This window comes from Scyliorhinus torazame, chromosome 2, assembly GCF_047496885.1.
Source record: "Scyliorhinus torazame isolate Kashiwa2021f chromosome 2, sScyTor2.1, whole genome shotgun sequence".
In the NCBI taxonomy this organism is placed as follows: Eukaryota; Metazoa; Chordata; class Chondrichthyes; order Carcharhiniformes; family Scyliorhinidae; genus Scyliorhinus; species Scyliorhinus torazame.
The window spans coordinates 388344492-388361524 of record NC_092708.1 but is presented as its reverse complement, the minus strand read 5'-3'; the positions used below and the strand labels follow the sequence as shown (position 1 = coordinate 388361524).

Sequence of the window (17033 nt, the reverse complement as noted above, 5' to 3'; positions counted from 1 at the left end):
CCAATGGGTTCATTGCCAAGGTGTGATCAGTATGATTTTGTCCTTATTCTTTGAAGTACTGTCTTGCTAGGCCATTTCAGAGTCATCATAAGTGGTTCATATTGGTGTGGGTGGGGAGGACTGAGGTGAGGAGAAATTTCTTCACCCAGAGAGTGGTGAATCTGTGGAATTCGCTACCACAAAGTAGTTGAGACCAAAACATTATGTAATTTCAAGAAAGTATTAGATATAGCCCTTGGGGCTAATGGGATCAGAGAATAATACAGCACAGGAAGAGACCCTTCGGCCTTCGAAGCCTGCACCAGTCATGACACCAACCTTTGCCAAAACCGTCAGCACTTCCCCGTGCTACATTTCTCCATACCCACCCTATTCATGTGTTTGTCAAGATGCTTTTTGAATGCCGTTAAGGTATCTGCTTCCACAACCTCCCCTGGCAACCCGTTCCAGGCACTCCCCACCCTCTGCATGAAAAAAACCTGCCTCGCACATCTCTAAACATTGCCACCATGGTGACTGACCCCTCCACCCTGGGATAGAGTGCCTGCCCATCCACTCTCCAGGCCCCTCATAATCTTGTAGACCTTTATCAGGTCACCCCTCAACCTCCGTGTTTCTAAAGAAAACAGTCCAAGTCTATTCAGCCTCTCCACAGAGCTAACACCCTCCAGATCAGGCAACATCCTGGTAAACCTCCTCTGCCGCCTTTCCAAAGCCTCCACATCCTTCTGATAGTGTGGCGGTCAGAAATGTGTGCAATATTCCAAGTGCGGCCTTACCAAGGTTCTATACAACTGGAGCATGACTTGGCAGTTTTTATACTCGACGCCCCGTCCAATGAAGGCAAGAAGGATCAAGAGATATGAGGGGGAAGGCGGGATCAGGGTATTGAACTTGATTATCAGCCATGACCATAATGAATGACAGAGCAGGCTCGAAGGGCCGAATGGCCCCCTATTTTCTGTGTTTCTGTGAGTCACGTATGGGCCGGAACAGGTAAGGAGAGCAGGTTTCCCATCGCTAAGCACACCAGTTGGATTTTATGTCCGTGCTACAGCTTCACCATGCTTTGCTGATACTGGCCAAGATGCTGATAGTACAGAAGAATTTAAGAATGAAATCTTCCTGTGTTTATTTCTTGCTTTTTAATCCTGTTGTTTATGTTACATTTATACAGAAACTTGACAAGAGGAGTTACTCGTTTTCGAGAAATCCTAAGAGCAGTGGAAACGAGGACGACACAGAATTTGCGGATGGTGAGTGGCAGGCATGTTCTACAATGTCAGAAGGTTGCTTGCTGCATTAGGCAAATGCTCAGATGAGCAATATTTAACACAATTTGGAACAATCAAACTTCCAAAGTAGCTATGTAGTGACTGTTAGCTGTGGGCAGACCAAACAGCACTGATTAATAGCCACATGCTGACCTTGGGCTACATGGCAGTGTCCCAGAACTCCGGGTAAATATTCCATGTTTATTGTTCCAGTTATTTTCCCATCTTGAGTTTTCCTCCTCTTCCGAAGCTGCTGGGATGAAGCTCCAAGGTCATTAGCTGCCTTCTGGAGCCTTGCCCAAACTGTTCTTCATCCGTAGCTTGTGTGTCAGCATGGGTGACATTATAACTGAGCCAACACACACACAATTTCCAGCATGGGTCACTGGGTATTGGCTCGCCTCCCACCTTCCATAAACTTGAGCTGATCCAAAATTCTGCTACCCAAACCTAATTTGCATCAAGTTTTGTTCCTCCATCACCCCTGTGCTCACTGATCTCCAGTGCCTCCCAGCCCAACGACACCTTATTTTAAATTCTCAGATTTCTGAACTCCCCGTTACCTTGCTTTTACCTCTCTCCATCAGTCCTCCCACCCTCCACAATCTCTGCACCCTTTCAGTTCTAGCCTCCTGCGTATCCCCTGTCTTTAATCAGCCCACCAATGGTGGGTGAGATTTCAGCTGCCTTGGCCGTAAGATGTGGCATTCTTCCCCTAAAACTCTATCTCTCTCACCTCTTTAAAGATGCTCCTTAAACCCTGCCTCTTTGAAGCTTTTTGTCACCCGACCACCTATCTCCTTATGTGGTTTGGTGTCAATTTCTAATCTGATGACACTCCTATGAAACACCATGGGAATCTTCGCTAAATTTTTTAAAATGTTTTTATTCAATTTTAGCAAATTTTCAACAACAAAAAAAAACCCTTACAGAAAGAAAAAAGAAAACACAGAAAGACACCGCACGCCCAAATTATACAGAGAATTCCCCCAATATACAAACCCCTCCCACGAAACAAGATAAACACATACCCGGAGACCCCCCCCGGGTTGCTGCTGCTAACCTCCTCCTAACGTTCCGCCAGAAACTCTAGGAACGGTTGCCACCGCCTGAGGAACCCGTGCACAGATCCCCGCAAGGCAAACTTTCCCCCCTCCAATTTAATGAATCCTGCCATGTCACTGATCCAGGCTTCCACGCTCGGGGGGCCTCGCATCCTTCCCCTGTAGCAGAATCCTCCGCCGGGCTACCAGGGACGCAAAGGCCAGAATACCGGCCTCTTTCGCCTCCTGCACTCCCGGCTCGTCCGATACCCCGAATCTTCGCTAAATTAAAGACACTATATAAATGCAAGTGTTTTTTTGTTGCATAGGAATATTTGAGGGTGAAGACCGGAACCCAGGATCATTATTTTTATCCATCTCCGAAACCCCTGTTGCTGTGTTTATTAATGTGCATTATCTTCTGGCCTTGCTGAGAAGTCTGCCAAATTGGCTCATTCTGGGGGCGAACACCTGGTTTGTACGGGTCACTTCTGGCCAACTGTTTTGTATGAGAAAATGGGCAGAAGTTAAATGGTTACCGGTTTATATTGACTTTACAACACGAGTAACATGGTCATTCTCTCAACTGACCTAGTTGAATTATTGGCAAAACCAAAGCTAAGTGCTGTGAATATTGGAAATCCGAAGTAGAATCAGAAAATGTGGAAAATACTCCGATCAGGCAACATCCGTGGAGCAAGAATCAGAGTTAATGTTTCAGCTTGGTGACCTTTAGAATTATAGAGTCACACAACAACAGCAGGCTTGTTTTTATACTGAGCCTTTAAGAAAATAAAATGTCCCAAGGTGTTTTACAGGAGCATTATAAACCACGGTAGCTGAATTCAATTAGTCAATCTGGAATTGAAAGCTAGCCTCAGTGATGGTGACCACGTAGCTATCATTGTAAAAACCCATCTGGTTCACTAATGTCTCTTTAGGGAAGAAAATCTGCCATCCTGACCCGGTCTGACCTATACGTGACTCCAGACCCACAGCAATGTGGTTGACTCTTAACTGCCCTCTGAAATTGCCCAGCAAACTACTCCGTTCAAGGACAATTAGGGATGGACAACAAATGCTGACTCAGCCAGTGACGTCCACATCCTATCAAAAAATAGAGCAAAAAAAAAAAAAGAGGCCATTCTACCTTTTGTACCAAGAAGGCAGAAAGTATGTTGGCACCTGCAGAACTAAATTTCAGGAATAGGTAATGCCTTCGGAGAAAGTGGGATGGAGGGAGGGAGTGAGATAATGAAACATTGCAAATCGGAAAATGGTTTTGAAATTCCCAACTGAATCACTGGCAGTAGAAAGTGATAGTTGCAAAATATCTGATTGTGGCATTCATAGTGCCCTGTGAGAGGGCATGAAGCCAAAATGGATTCCTTCCTCCACTCAATAATTGAAGACAATCCCAGAGCACAAGCAAGTAGCCATGGTCAAAGTGTGTACACCACTTGAGTCTGTAATGATACCCAATGCCTCACTTTGACTTCTTCTATTCCACCATTGTCACTAGGGTAAATGAGGAGAAAGTTCTTGAGCAGTTAATGTTTTGACCCTGTTGAAATGAAAGAAAAGGAAAGACTGAAAGGTGATTAGAATAATGATTGCACAGCACCATTCTTGCCATAAAACATTCACTCCTCTCCACCCCCCTTCCCCCACCACTGACGAACAGTGGCAGCCGTGTGTACCAGTACAAGGTACAATGCAGTAACTCACCAAGGCTCCTTTGTACCATCTTCCAAACGCACAACCTCTACCATCTCGAAGGAAAAGGGCAACAGATGCATGGAGACACCACCAAATTCTCCTCCAAACCACTCCTATCATGACGTTGAAATATATCGCTGGCTTTCGGTGTCTGGGGATCCAGATAGCCAGGAGTTGGGGGCCCTACATAAACTGAATCTGACGAGGTTGGTGGAGCAAATGGAGGAGGATTTTAAAAGATGGGACATGCTACCGCTCTCGCTGGCGGGTAGAGTGCAATCGGTCAAAATGGTTGGCCTTCCGAGGTTTTTGTTTGTGTTTCAGTGCCTTCCCAGCGTGATAACTAAGGCCTTTTTTAAGAGAGTAGGCATGAGTATTATGGGGTTTGTGTGGGTGAATAAGACCCCGAGGGTAAGGAGAGGGTTCCTGGAACGCAGTAGGGACCAAGGAGGGTTGGCGCTGTCAAACCTGGGGAGCTACTACTGGGCAGCAAATGTGTTGATGATCCGCAAGTGGGTTATGGAGGGAGAGGGGGCGGCATGGAAGAGGATGGAGATGGCGCCCTGCAAAGGAACGAGCATGGGGGCGTTGGTGAGGGCACCGCTGCCGCTCTCGCCGACAAAGTATACCACGAGCCCGGTGGTGGCGGCAACGCTAAGGATCTGGGACCAGTGGAGACGGCACAGGGATGCAGTGGGAGCATCGGTGGTAACCATCGGTTTGTCCCGGGGAAGATGGACGGGGGGGGTTCCAGAGCTGGCATCGGGCGGGGATCAGAAGAATGGGGGACCTGTTCATTGACGGAACGTTTGCGAGCCTAGGGGCACTGGAGGAGAAGTTTGAGTTACCCCCGGGAAATGCCTTTAGATATATGCAGGTGAGGGCTTTTGTGAGGCGACAGGTGAGGGAATTCCCGTTGCTCCCGGCACAAGAAATTCAAGACAGGGTGATCTCGGGTGCATGGGTCGGGGAGGGCAAGGTGTCGGCAACACACCAGGAGATGAAAGAAGAGGGGGAAGTGCTGGTAGAAGAGTTGAAGGGTAAATGGGGGGAGGAGATCGAGGAAGGTCTGTGGGCTGATGCCCTGGGTAGGGTTAATTCCTCCTCCTCGTGTGCCAGGCTCAGCCTGATACAATTTAAGGTGGCTCACAGAGCTCACTTGACAGGGGCGAGGTTGAGCAGGTTCTTTGGGGTAGAGAACAGGTGTGGAAGGTGCTCAGGGAGCCCGGCGAACCATGTCCATATGTTTTGGTCATGCCCGGCACTGGAGGAGTTCTGGAGAGGAGTGGCGGGAGCAATATCTCAGGTGGTGAAAGTCCGGGTCAAGCCAAGCTGGGGGCTAGCAATATTCGGAGTAGTGGACGAACCGGGAGTGCAGGAGGCGAAAGAGGCCGGTATTCTGGCCTTTGCGTCCCTAGTAGCCCGGTGAAGGATCTTGCTAATGTGGAAGGAGGCGAAGCTCCCCAGCGTGGAGGCCTGGATAAACGATATGGCTGGGTTCATAAAGTTGGAGAGGATCAAGTTCTCCTTGAGCGGGTCTGCGCAGGGGGTCTACAGGCGGTATCAACCGTTCCTAGACTATCTCGCGGAGCGTTAAAGGAAGGTCGGTCAGCAGCAGCAGCAACCTGGGGGGGGGGGGGAGCTGCCTGGAGGGGTGGATGAGCAAGAGATAACATGAAGAGTCGGGGAAACTGGCACGTACGGGAGAGAGCCAGTGTACAAAGCTATGTAAATATACTATTTTGCCATGTATATATCTTGCTCTGCGCGATTTCTCGTTTCTTTTTTTTTGTTACGGGGGGGGGGGGGGTATTGTTTGTAAGGGAGAAAGATTGTGTTAAAAACGTTAATAAATATATATATTTTTTAAAAAGAAATATATCGCTGTTCCCTCACTGGGTCAAGATCCTGGAACTCACTCCCTAACAACACTGTGGGTGTACCTGCGGGCCGCAGCAATTCAAGGTGGTCAGCACCACCTTCTCGAGGGCAGTGAGGGATGGGCAATACGTGTTGACCTTGCAGTGGCATTCACATCCTTTGAACGCATAAAATTAAAACTTCCTCGCCAATATCCTAATAATGCTGATAGCCTAGTCATGACGCGTATGCTGCCAAGCTGCTGTGAGACCTCTAGTATGAATCTGTGCCACATCGAAATAAATAACAATTAGTTGCAGCAAGAAATCATTCAGTCCTGTCCTCTTGAAAAGCTTCTTGCTATTTTTTATGAAGTGTTATTATCTCAGCAGGGCTGTGTATATCACAGGCTGCATTTAGATACGATGAATTTATAGTTGTGTTGAAACCCCAAGGACAAGAAAGGTCCTTTCTCTCACTATACAGCTCACACCTCCACTTCTGAGGTTCTCCTAGCCTAACATCGAACTGTGTTTTGAGCAGGATCTAACATCAGATTCTCTACTCTCCGACCTGCTAAGTTATTGCCTTTTATAGGGAAATGTTCTTTCCGCTGTCCCTTCTAAATGCATTTTTCACACCTTTATGTTTAGATAATAGCAGGTTCCCACAAATGATTTTAAATTAGTCAGGATTAACCTTCTCTAATCTAATTTAACATTTTATGTCAACAACAGAAAACACTGGACAATCTCAGCTGGTCTGACAGTATCTGTGGAGAGAAAAGGGAGCAAACGTTTTGAGTCTGGATGACTCTCTGCCCAAGCATTTCTCTCCACAGATGCTGTCAGACCTGCTGAGGTTGTCCAGTATTTTCTGTTGTTGTTCCAGATTCCAGCGTCCGCAGTAATTTGCTTTTATCAACATTTTATATGCTTTATAAGGCTCCTTCCCTCTGCCCACCCACCCTAACTGTCTTCTCTCTCTAGACTTTGGAGGTTGAGTTTTTTTTAAACTCCTTCTCATTGGAATAATTTTTGTTCTTTGCACCCTCTCCATTGCTCTTTTTGGTGAATACTTTGTGATTGACAACATGAGCAATCTCATTGCTGAGTTTTGTACTTTGCTGGCCCACTTTCAGCATCAAGTGCTTAACAAGTCAGGTCACTGCAAATCGCAACCTCTACCACCTATAATAATAATAATCGCTTATTGTTACAAGTAGGCTTCAATGAAGTTACTGTGAAAAGCCCCTAGTCGCCACATTCCGGTGCCTGTTCGGGGAGGCCGGTACGAGAATTGAATCCGCGCTGCTGGCCTTGTTCTGCATTACAAGCCAGCTGTTTAGCCCACTGTGCTAAACCAGCCCCAGATAATGACCTAGATCATGACCTAGAAGGACAAAGGCCAGAAGTGCACGGGAGCACCATGTTCCCCTCCAAGTAACTAAACTATCCCAACTTGGACATATGTTGCCCCTTACTCCATCGTTGCTAGGTCAGAATACTGGAACCTCCTACCTAACAGCATTGTGGAAGTCCCTTCACCAGGCGGACTGCAGTTTACCAGCTTCTCGAGGCCTACTGGGGTCTTCCCCAAATCAACCCAGATAGTGTCTCAGAACCAGAGTGCCAAATTAAAAGCCTTGGACCTGCAGTTCCCCAGGTGCTAGACTTGCACTGGATAAGCTTAGGGCCCTGATACCACTAACAGTTTTCATAAATAATCTGATGTTAGACGTTTTGGCAGAGTTACGATCTGTGATATGACCTGTGAGAGAACTGAAAGCTGAGTCATTTTCACTGGCATAAAATCTGTTTCCATCAGAAGATTTTCAGTTAAATATAGACAGTGTGGGTGTCACAGCGACTCTATAGTTTTCTTCTTAATTATCGGAAATTTTTGTCTTCTCTTTTCACTGAACCGTTTCCAGATCTTTTCCCTGTGGATAATTCTTTATACTCTGATTTTCTCCCGTGACCATCTGTTTAATTATCCTGCAATCATCAGCTTTTTCCCCCACATATTTGAACTGCAAATGTTCCTGGCTTCTCAAAATCTTCTCTTCTCTTGCATTGCAATCAAATTAGAAATCCTGTTATAATGGTTTTACATTTCCATGTTTGCAGCGACAAATTATACTTTTAAGAATACATATTGGTGAGTAATATCATTCTTAGCACCGCACCTACCGCAGCCCCACCTCCAATATCTTCCAAAGCTATGACTTTTCTCAATTTTTTTTACACCTGTGAAGCTTTTCAAAAATGCAGAGACTTCGATTTATGAACTATCACAGAAGACCACAGTTGATAATAGCTAAGAAAGGAAAGCAGTAGCGAAATCACGGAGTGTTTCTCTGCAGGTCTTAAGCTCCTTTAGTGCATTACTCTGGCCTGGTCACTGGTCAAACTTGTTTCTTTAGAAAGAAAAGAAAGAACAAACTAGCATTCATATCACATCTTTCACAAACATCCTACAGCTAATAAAGTACTTTGAAGTGTAATCACGTAGGAAACACTCATCCCCAATTTTCGCACAGCAAGCTCCCACAAACAGCTGGAGATAATGGCCAGTCCTTTTTTAAGATTATTGATTGAGTAATAAATATTGGCCACAGCACCAGGAATGGCTCCCCTGTTCCTCTTTGATTCAGTGCCATCAGGTCTTTTACGTCCATCTAAGAGGGAATATTGATTTAATATCTCCGCCGAAAGGCAGCATCTCGGGCAGTGCTACTCTCCTCCTGTACCACACTAGGTGGGACTCTGAGCCTACGACCTTCTAACTCACGAGGAGCGAGGCCTTTTATCTGGTGGAGTTGTTTGAGAGATAAATGTTGACCAGGGCATCAAAAGAACTCCTAACTCTTCCTTGAATAGCACCATACGGTGAGAGGGATGACTAGTTAAATAGCATTGGTTGACGAATAAATGTTGACCTGGGATATTGGAGAGACTTCTGCCCTTCAAAATAATGCAATAAGATCTCTTGTGTAAGCCGAAGAGGGTAGGGAGGACCTCAGTTTAATGTCTCTTCCAAAGGATAGCATCTCTAACAAAGCAGCATTTCTTCAGACATGCACTGGAGTATCAGCCTGGATATTGTTCTGACATCCCAGGACCTCGGTTTGAGACTGGGCTTCATGAAAGGAGGCGTAAGGGAGAAAATTGGAGCAGGCATTTTTCAGAGTTGGATTAAAAAAAAAAAACTGTAGAAGTAATTTAAAAGTGTTTGCCACTGAAATCCCCACTTTAATTGGTAACACCAAAAAGGTCTTCGTTCACGCCCATGATTTCCACCCATATGTTTTATCTTGCAGACAATTGCCAGGCAACTAGCAGAAATACTCTTACGGGGGATGTGTGAACAAAGCTACTGGAATCCATTGGAAGATCCTCCACAGCATTCTCTATTGGATGACCTTCTACACACGGGCTCCAATACCAAACACTACGCACTCAGCAGGAGGCCAAAGGTGTACACTGGAGATAGGTAGGTCGTAGGGAAATTAGCACCGGGATAGCCCATTCATACACTCGCCCTTATTCCACCATCCAATAAATCATGGCCTATAACCTATAATGGCCGTGCCTAACAAAATAAAATATATCTATTGATAAAGAATCGTCCAGACTCGAAATAGCCCTGTTCTTGCTCCATAGATGTTATCATTTACTGATATTTTCCAGCATTTAAAATCTACCAATTGCAGTTCTGAAATGTTCAGTCAATTCCCATCCTGAACAGCATACTGGGGAGAGAGTTCGAGATTTCGAGCATCCTTTGTTTTCAGCAATGTTTCATAATATTGCCCTTGAACAGCCAAAGTTCTATTTTTAAGATTATGCCTCCATGTTTTAGATGCTGCACACCAGAGATTCTGCTTTCTCTCCATCTGCCCTGTCACTTTCTTTAGTCATCTTAAAGACTTTAATTAGATTACCCCTTAATGCAATACAAGCCTCATTTATACAGCCTGTCTTCATAATTTAAACCTTTTAGCCTCAGTGTAATTCTTGTGAATCTGTGCTTTTTATAACGCCATTGTAATGTGACAAATGCTGGGTCATCGAATCATTGAATTTACAGTGCAGAAGGAGGCCATTCGGCCCACCGGGTCTGCATCGGCCCTTGGAACGAACCCTAATTCAGCCCACACCTCCAGCCTATCCCTGTAACTCAGCGACCCCACCTAACCTTTTTGGACACTAAGGGCAATTTGATATGGCCAATCCACCTAACCTTCACATCTTTGCACTGTGGGAGGAAATCGGAGCACCCGTAGGAAACCCATGCAGAGACTGGGAGAACGTGCAGACCCGGTGGGCTGTGATCCGAGCCGGGAATCGAACCTGGAGCTGTGAAGCAACAGTGCTAACCACTGTGCTACCGTGCCACCCCACTTAGCCAGTACCTCCTGTAATGTTTGTGCTGATTCCAACATCAGGACTTTATTTTTCATGTCCACTTCTTGTTGCTGAGACAGAGTTTCAAAGGCACTGTCAGATCTCCACTACCTCAGCCAAGTGATCATCCTTTACATGTGAAAATCGCTTATTGTCACAAGTAGGCTTTGAATGAAGTTACTGTGAAAAGCCCCTAGTCGCCACATTCCGGCACCTGTTCGGGGAGGCTGGTACGGGAATTGAACCCGCGCTGCTGGCCTGCCTTGGTCTGCTTCCAAAGCCAGCGATTTAGACCTGTGCTAAACCAAAAGTTCTGTGAATGATGAGTACTGTTAGCCCATGGAAAACAGCTGAGCCTTACCCTGCCATCATCTAACATCCAGACACACAAGCAACACTTAGGTTATTAGATAACCGTCAAGATGGGAAATTCTGGCGATGTCCCCCCCACTTAGCACTGGGATACTGAGATCAATAATAATCCGTTAGCCATGACTAAGCTGAGACAAACCGACTTGTGGAGACTCAGCACTTAAATGGTGACGGGTTTATTCAGTGCAATAAATCACAATGGCATCCTGAAACATACAGAATTGTTGAGAGCTAATTTTCAGTTTTCTCCCTCTTGATTTCATTGGTCTTTGTTCATATCAAACACCGTAATTAATCGCTGTTAAGCTTCAGAATGGACAATTCCAGGTGCCGAGGGAAGTTTTTAGGCTGAAGCTTATGAATGTTTGGCCCCTGGTGGTTTAACTAATTAAAGTGTCCTTAATGTCAGCAGTGGTGATAATTGTGATCCTTAAGAGCTGCAGAAATGCATCTGATGGTTTGCACAGAAAATTATTGTGGTGTTATGATGATAAATTACATTGTCTGTTTGATTGCAGAGCTGGGACAGCAGCTCAGTTATATAGATTTTTGATGATGAACACATATATTTCCCACAGTGCATGCTACCTAATCCTCTTAAGCCACCAACAGCAACTGAGTGCATGTCAATCTATATTGAGGCTTACTTTTATTCTTTTAAAACCAGATGCCATGTCAGCTCCCAATTCAGTTTACCTGGCTGGAGCAGAAAGCAGTCAACGGTCCTAAAAGTAGCCGCTGCCAGATTATTTTTCTCAAAGAAGCTGCTTTTGCAAGCTATTGAACCCGAGCTCAAACCCACAGCTTAGTTTCCTTTAATTCTGTAGATGTCAGTGGGGTGATACTGAAAGGCTGGGGTTGTTCTCCTTTGAGTGGAGAAGATTAAGTGGAGAAGATTAAGGAAAGACTTAATAGAGGTGTTCAAAATCATCAATGGTTGCAATAGAGTGGACCAGGCAGGGAGGGTCAGTAACCAGGAGGGCATAAGAACTAGGAGCAGGAGTAGGCCATCTGGCCCTTCGAGCCTGCTCCGCCATTCAATGAGATCATGGCTGATCTTTTGTGGAGTCAACACTTTTCGGCCCGAACACCATAACCCTTTATTCCTTTATTCTCCAAAAAACTATCTTTATCTTGAAAACATTTAATGAAGGAGCCACAACTGCTTCACTGAGCAGGGAATTCCATAGATTCACAACCCTTTGGGTGAAGAAGTTCCTCCTAAACACAGTCCTAAATCTACTTCCCCTTATTTTAAGGCTATGCCCCCTTATTCTGTTTTCACCCTCCAGTGGAAACAACCTGCCCTCATCTATCCTATCTATTCCCTTCATAATTTTATATGTTTCTATAAAATCCCCCCGCATCCTTCTAAATTCCAACGAGTACAGTCCCAGACTACTCAACCTCTCCTCGTAATCCAACCCTCTCAGCTCTGGGATGATTGGCAAAAGAACCAGAGGCTGGATGACGAGGGATTTTTTCTTATTTTTTAAAATGTATTTTACTACAAACATGTATCAAAACAGGTTGCAGAAAATAAACACCCCGGGAAACATACTTCCCAACAATCAACTATACAGTCTGTAGAGATCCCCCCTCCCCGCGAAGAACAGCTCCTCAAACACGGCCACAAACATCCCCAACCTTTTCTCAAACACCCCTGCTGAGCCCCTTAACTGATACTTTCTTCTCTCGTACAGGTCACCCAACCAAGCCGCGCTACCCCCAGTGGCGATACCGACAGCCACTCAAGCAAAATTCTCCGCAGTCCAGTCAGAGAGGCGAAGGTCACGACATCGGCCTTCCTCCATTCCATGAGCTCCGGCTTCTCTGAAACCACAAATATCACCACCAAAGGGTCCAGGTCCACCTCCTCCTCCGTTACTCTGGCTAAGACCGTGAACACTCGCGCCCAGAATCCTCCCAATTTTTCGCAACCCCAAAACATGTGCGTGTGATTCGCTGGCCCCCGCCCACACCTCTCACACTCATCTTCTACCCCCTGAAAGAACCCACTTATTCTCACCCAAGTCAGGGGCAGCGCGGTAGCATTGTGGATAGCACAATTGCTTCACAGCTCCAGGGTCTCGAGTTTGATTTCGGCTTGGGCCACTGTCTGTGTGGAGTCTGCACATCCTCCCTGTGTGTGCGTGGGTTTCTTCCGGGTGCTCCAGTTTCCTCCCACAGTCCAAAGATGTGCAGGTTAGGTGGATTGGCCATGATAAATTGCCCTTAGTGTCCAAAATTGCCCTTAGTGTTGGGTGAGGTTACTGGGTTATGGGGATAGAATGGAGGTGATGACCTTGGGTAGGGTGCTCTTTCCAAGAGTCGGTGCAGACTCGATGGGCCGAATGGCCTCCTTCTGCACTGTAAATTCTATGATATGCACCCTGTGCACCACCTTAAACTGTATCACGCTCATTCTTGCACAAGAGGAGGTCCCGTTTACTCTAAGCAGTGCCTCACTCCATACTCGCCAATTGATATCCCCTCCCAACTCCGCTTCCCATTTCTCCTTGATCTTCACCACCCGCTCGCCTCCCTGCTCCCCCAGCCACTTGTTTATATCCCCAATTCTTCCCTCCCCTTCCACATCCAGAAATAGCAGTTGCTCCAATAGGGTGTATCCTGGTAACCTAGGGAACCCCCTCCAGACCTTTCGCGCAAAGTCGCTAACCTGCAGATACCTGAACTGACCCCCTCGGAAGCTCTACCCATTTCCTTAACTCCTCCAGACTGGCGAATCCTTCCTCCAAATACAGATCCGTCATCTTGACCAGCCCCACTTCCCTCCACCTCCTGTATACACTATGTATCCCCCCTGGCTCAAACCCATGATTCTTGCACAGCAACGATAGCATTGGCATCCCTTCCACCCTAAAATGCCTCCTCAGCTGATTCCATATCTTCACCGTGGGCTGCACCACCGTGCTCCCTGAATACCTACTCGGAGCCATTGGCAACACTGCCGTCTCCAGAGCTCTCAAAATAGACCCCTTACAAGATTACCCCCTCCATCCTAACCCACTCTACCCCTTCTCCTTCCCACCACCGCCGCACCTTGTCCACATTCGCCGCCCAATAATAATGAAGCAAGTTCGGCAACGCCAACCCCCCCTGCTGCTTCTGCCTCTGTAACAGGGTCCTCCCCACCCTCGGCACCTTCCCCGCCATACAAAGTCCGAGATGATCGTGCTCACTTTCTGAAAAAAGGCCTTTGGTATAAAGATCGGGAGAACCTGAAAGATAAACAACAACCTCGGCAGAATATTCATTTTCACCACCAGCGTTAAGTGCAGTGTATCCCACCTCCTAGGTTCCGCCCTGGTCTCCTCCACCAGCTTCGTTAAGTTCTACTTATGGAGCCCCGTCCATTCCCTCGCTACCAGAATCCCCAGACACCTAAATCTATCCCTCACTACCGTAAATGGCATTTCCCCCTAAATTAGCCTGCTGTCCCAGCTCATTCGGGATTGTTTTCAATGCAGCAAGTTGTTATGATTTGAATGCATTGCTAGCAAGGGTTGTGGAAATAGATTCAGTGGTAACTTTCAAAGGGAAGTTTATACATACTTGAAGGGGAAAATTTACAGAACAATGGAAAAAGAACAATGGGATGAAACTAGTTGGAAAACTAGCAAAGAGCTGGCATGGGTGCTGAATGAGCTCCTTTTGTACCACATGGTTGTGTCAAGAAAGATTGAGCAGGCTGGGGCTCTCCGTGCTAGAAAAGAAAAGACATGGGGGTGACATGATCGAGGTTTTCAACATGATGAAGGATTTTGATGGAGTAGGCTCCTTTTTTAAGGGAGTTCAAAACGAGTGGCTATAAATACAACAAAGTCACTAATAATTCCAGTAAAGAATTAAGCACATCTAGGAGATGACATAGAACGATATCTTGATAGGATTATGTGACTAAGGGAGGGAGGAGGCTCGTGTGAAGCACAGACCAATTGATCTGAATGAATTATTTGTGTGTTAAATTCTGTTTTTAAAAATAAATTACATTCAGTTCTATCTATGACTCCGTTGTAAATGGTTTTGTGTTGATCGGTAACTGGGCCCAAATAGTATCTACCAGAACAATGGAACAATTTAGGGAAGAGATTGTGGTAGCACGAATCAGAATTTCCCCAAATTCTTTAGAAACAGGAATGGAAGTAAATACTGAAGAGTGGCATCTTATTCAAGAGGGGGATCACCCAGGACACTATAGACCAGGTAATCTTGTCTTGCTAGTGAGAAACGTGCTCCAACCCCTAATGAGATTTCATGAAAACTTAGAAAGGCATAGGCTGATCAGAGAATATCGAAATGCAAGGGATTGGTAAAAAGCACAAGCCGTTTTTGACTAATTTCATTGAAAAATTCACTAAATGGATGTTAGAAGTTTGTAATTTTAGGAGGTATAAGTTGCCACTTGAGCAACTTATTACAAATATTACGGTACATGTATTAAATGAAATGCAGTTGAATAGTTAGAGAAATGTCTCTAAATCAGAAAGTAACCATTTAGGGTAAATGGATGGTTTATTGGCTTGCTAGAATTTTGATAACCATGTGATCTGTGCGAGAACTTTTTCGTTTTTCCATTTGAAATGAATTGGACTTGGGAGCAAGCAAAATGCTATTGAAGTTAACTAACCATGCTCAATTAGAAAGTAAGGCAAACTGACAGATTGGAGGATAATGAACAGGTTAGTAGACTGGGCAGGCAGGTAGCAGATGCAGTCCAATACTGTCACAAGTAGGCTTACATAACTGCAATGAAGTTACTGTGAAAAGTCCCCAGTCACCACACTCCGGAGCCTGTTCGGGTACACTGAGGAAGAATTCATAATGTCCAATTCACCTAACAGCACATCTTTCGGGACTTGTGGGACCTACGCAGACACGCAGAGAACATGCAGACTCCACACAGACAGTGACCCAAGCTGGGAATCGAACCCGGGTCCCTGGCGCTGTGAAGCAACAGTGCTAACCACTGTACTTCAGTGACGCCTTACCGTGCTAGCATTAATGTAATACTTTTAACATAGGTACTGAGAATTCTTTCAAACAGGAGTGGGGAAAGGAGCCAGAGTAGGGATGATCAATTTAGTCAGAGAAATTGTTTCTTGAAATGACCTTAAAGAAGCAATGTGAGGTGGAGACATGAGTTTTCGTAGGGAGTAAATTCCAGAGAAGCGGGCCGAGGTGACCAAAGGCACATTCACTGATGTGAAAAATGAAAAAAATGAAATGAAAATCGCTTATTGTCACAAGTATGCTTCAAATGAAGTTACTGTGACAAGCCCCTAGTCGCCATATTCCGGCGCCTGTTCGGGGAGGCTATTACGGGAATTGAAGCGCTGCTGGCCTGCCTTGGCCTGCTTTCAAAGCCAGCGATTTAGCCCTGTGCTAAACAGCTTCATACAGCTTAACAGCCTGATGTGAGTATAAAGGAAGTGTGGTTGAGCAGGAAGCCCGTTTCAAAGCGATGGTTGTAGCACTGGAGGAGGTCCCCAAAGATACAGGGCAAGTGGTTCAGAGGGAACAAGAATTTGAAATTGGGATTGTTGGAGGAACATGTGAATCAGTGAAGATGGGCTTATTTGATTAGTGGTAGAACCTGATCAGAGTTACTGAAAACTGAAGTTTCTGAAGAGTGCAAAGAGAGGGACCAAAAAAGGGTAGGTCTACACAATTGAGGGGCATAGACAGAGTGGATAGTCAGACTTTTTCCCTGTGTAGAGGGGTCAATTACTAGGGGGCATAGGTTTAAGGTGCGAGGGACAAGGTTTAGAGTAGATGTACGAGGCAAGTTTTTTTTACACCGAGGGTAGTGGATGTCTGGAACTCGCTGCTGGAGGAGGTGGTGGAAGCAGGGACGATAGTGACGTTTAAGGGGCGTCTTGACAAATACACGAATAGGATGGAAATAGAAGGATATGGACCCCGGAATTGTAGAAGATTTTAGTTTAGACGGGCAGCATGGTCGGGCTGAAGGGCCTGTTCCTGTGCTGTACTTTTCTTCTTTGTTGAGATCATTAAGTAATTGGAAACATAGAATAGCCCAGCACAGCGGAGAGACCGTTTGGTCCAGTGAGCTTACAGCTGCTCTTTCAGTGAGCAATCCAGTCCCACTCTTCCTGCAAATCTTTCTCCAAATATTTGTCCAACTCTCTTTTGACAGCTGCCGGAACCTCTAGTAAGTAGGAAGTAAATTCCAAATGCCTCAATTCTTTTGCCAGTCAGTTTAAACCTGAGCCCTCAGCTTATCAATCCTTCAGCCATTGAAAACATTTTCTCCTTAATCTATCTAAATCCTCTGCGGTTTTAAACGCTTCAACCAAATCTCCTGTTGGCCT

The 17033-nt window shown here is 45.7% G+C and overlaps 1 protein-coding gene across 2 annotated transcripts in view; it reads left to right on the top strand.

Moving 5' to 3' along the window:
- Positions 1–17033, top strand: part of ttc7b (tetratricopeptide repeat domain 7B) — a 378370-nt gene that overhangs the window by 130285 nt on the left and 231052 nt on the right. For both annotated transcript variants that reach the window (XM_072494039.1, XM_072494049.1), the window contains exons 6-7: positions 1178–1256; positions 9219–9391. In XM_072494039.1, coding sequence (XP_072350140.1) covers positions 1178–1256; positions 9219–9391 — 252 coding nt within the window. The remainder of the gene's footprint in view (positions 1–1177; positions 1257–9218; positions 9392–17033) is intronic.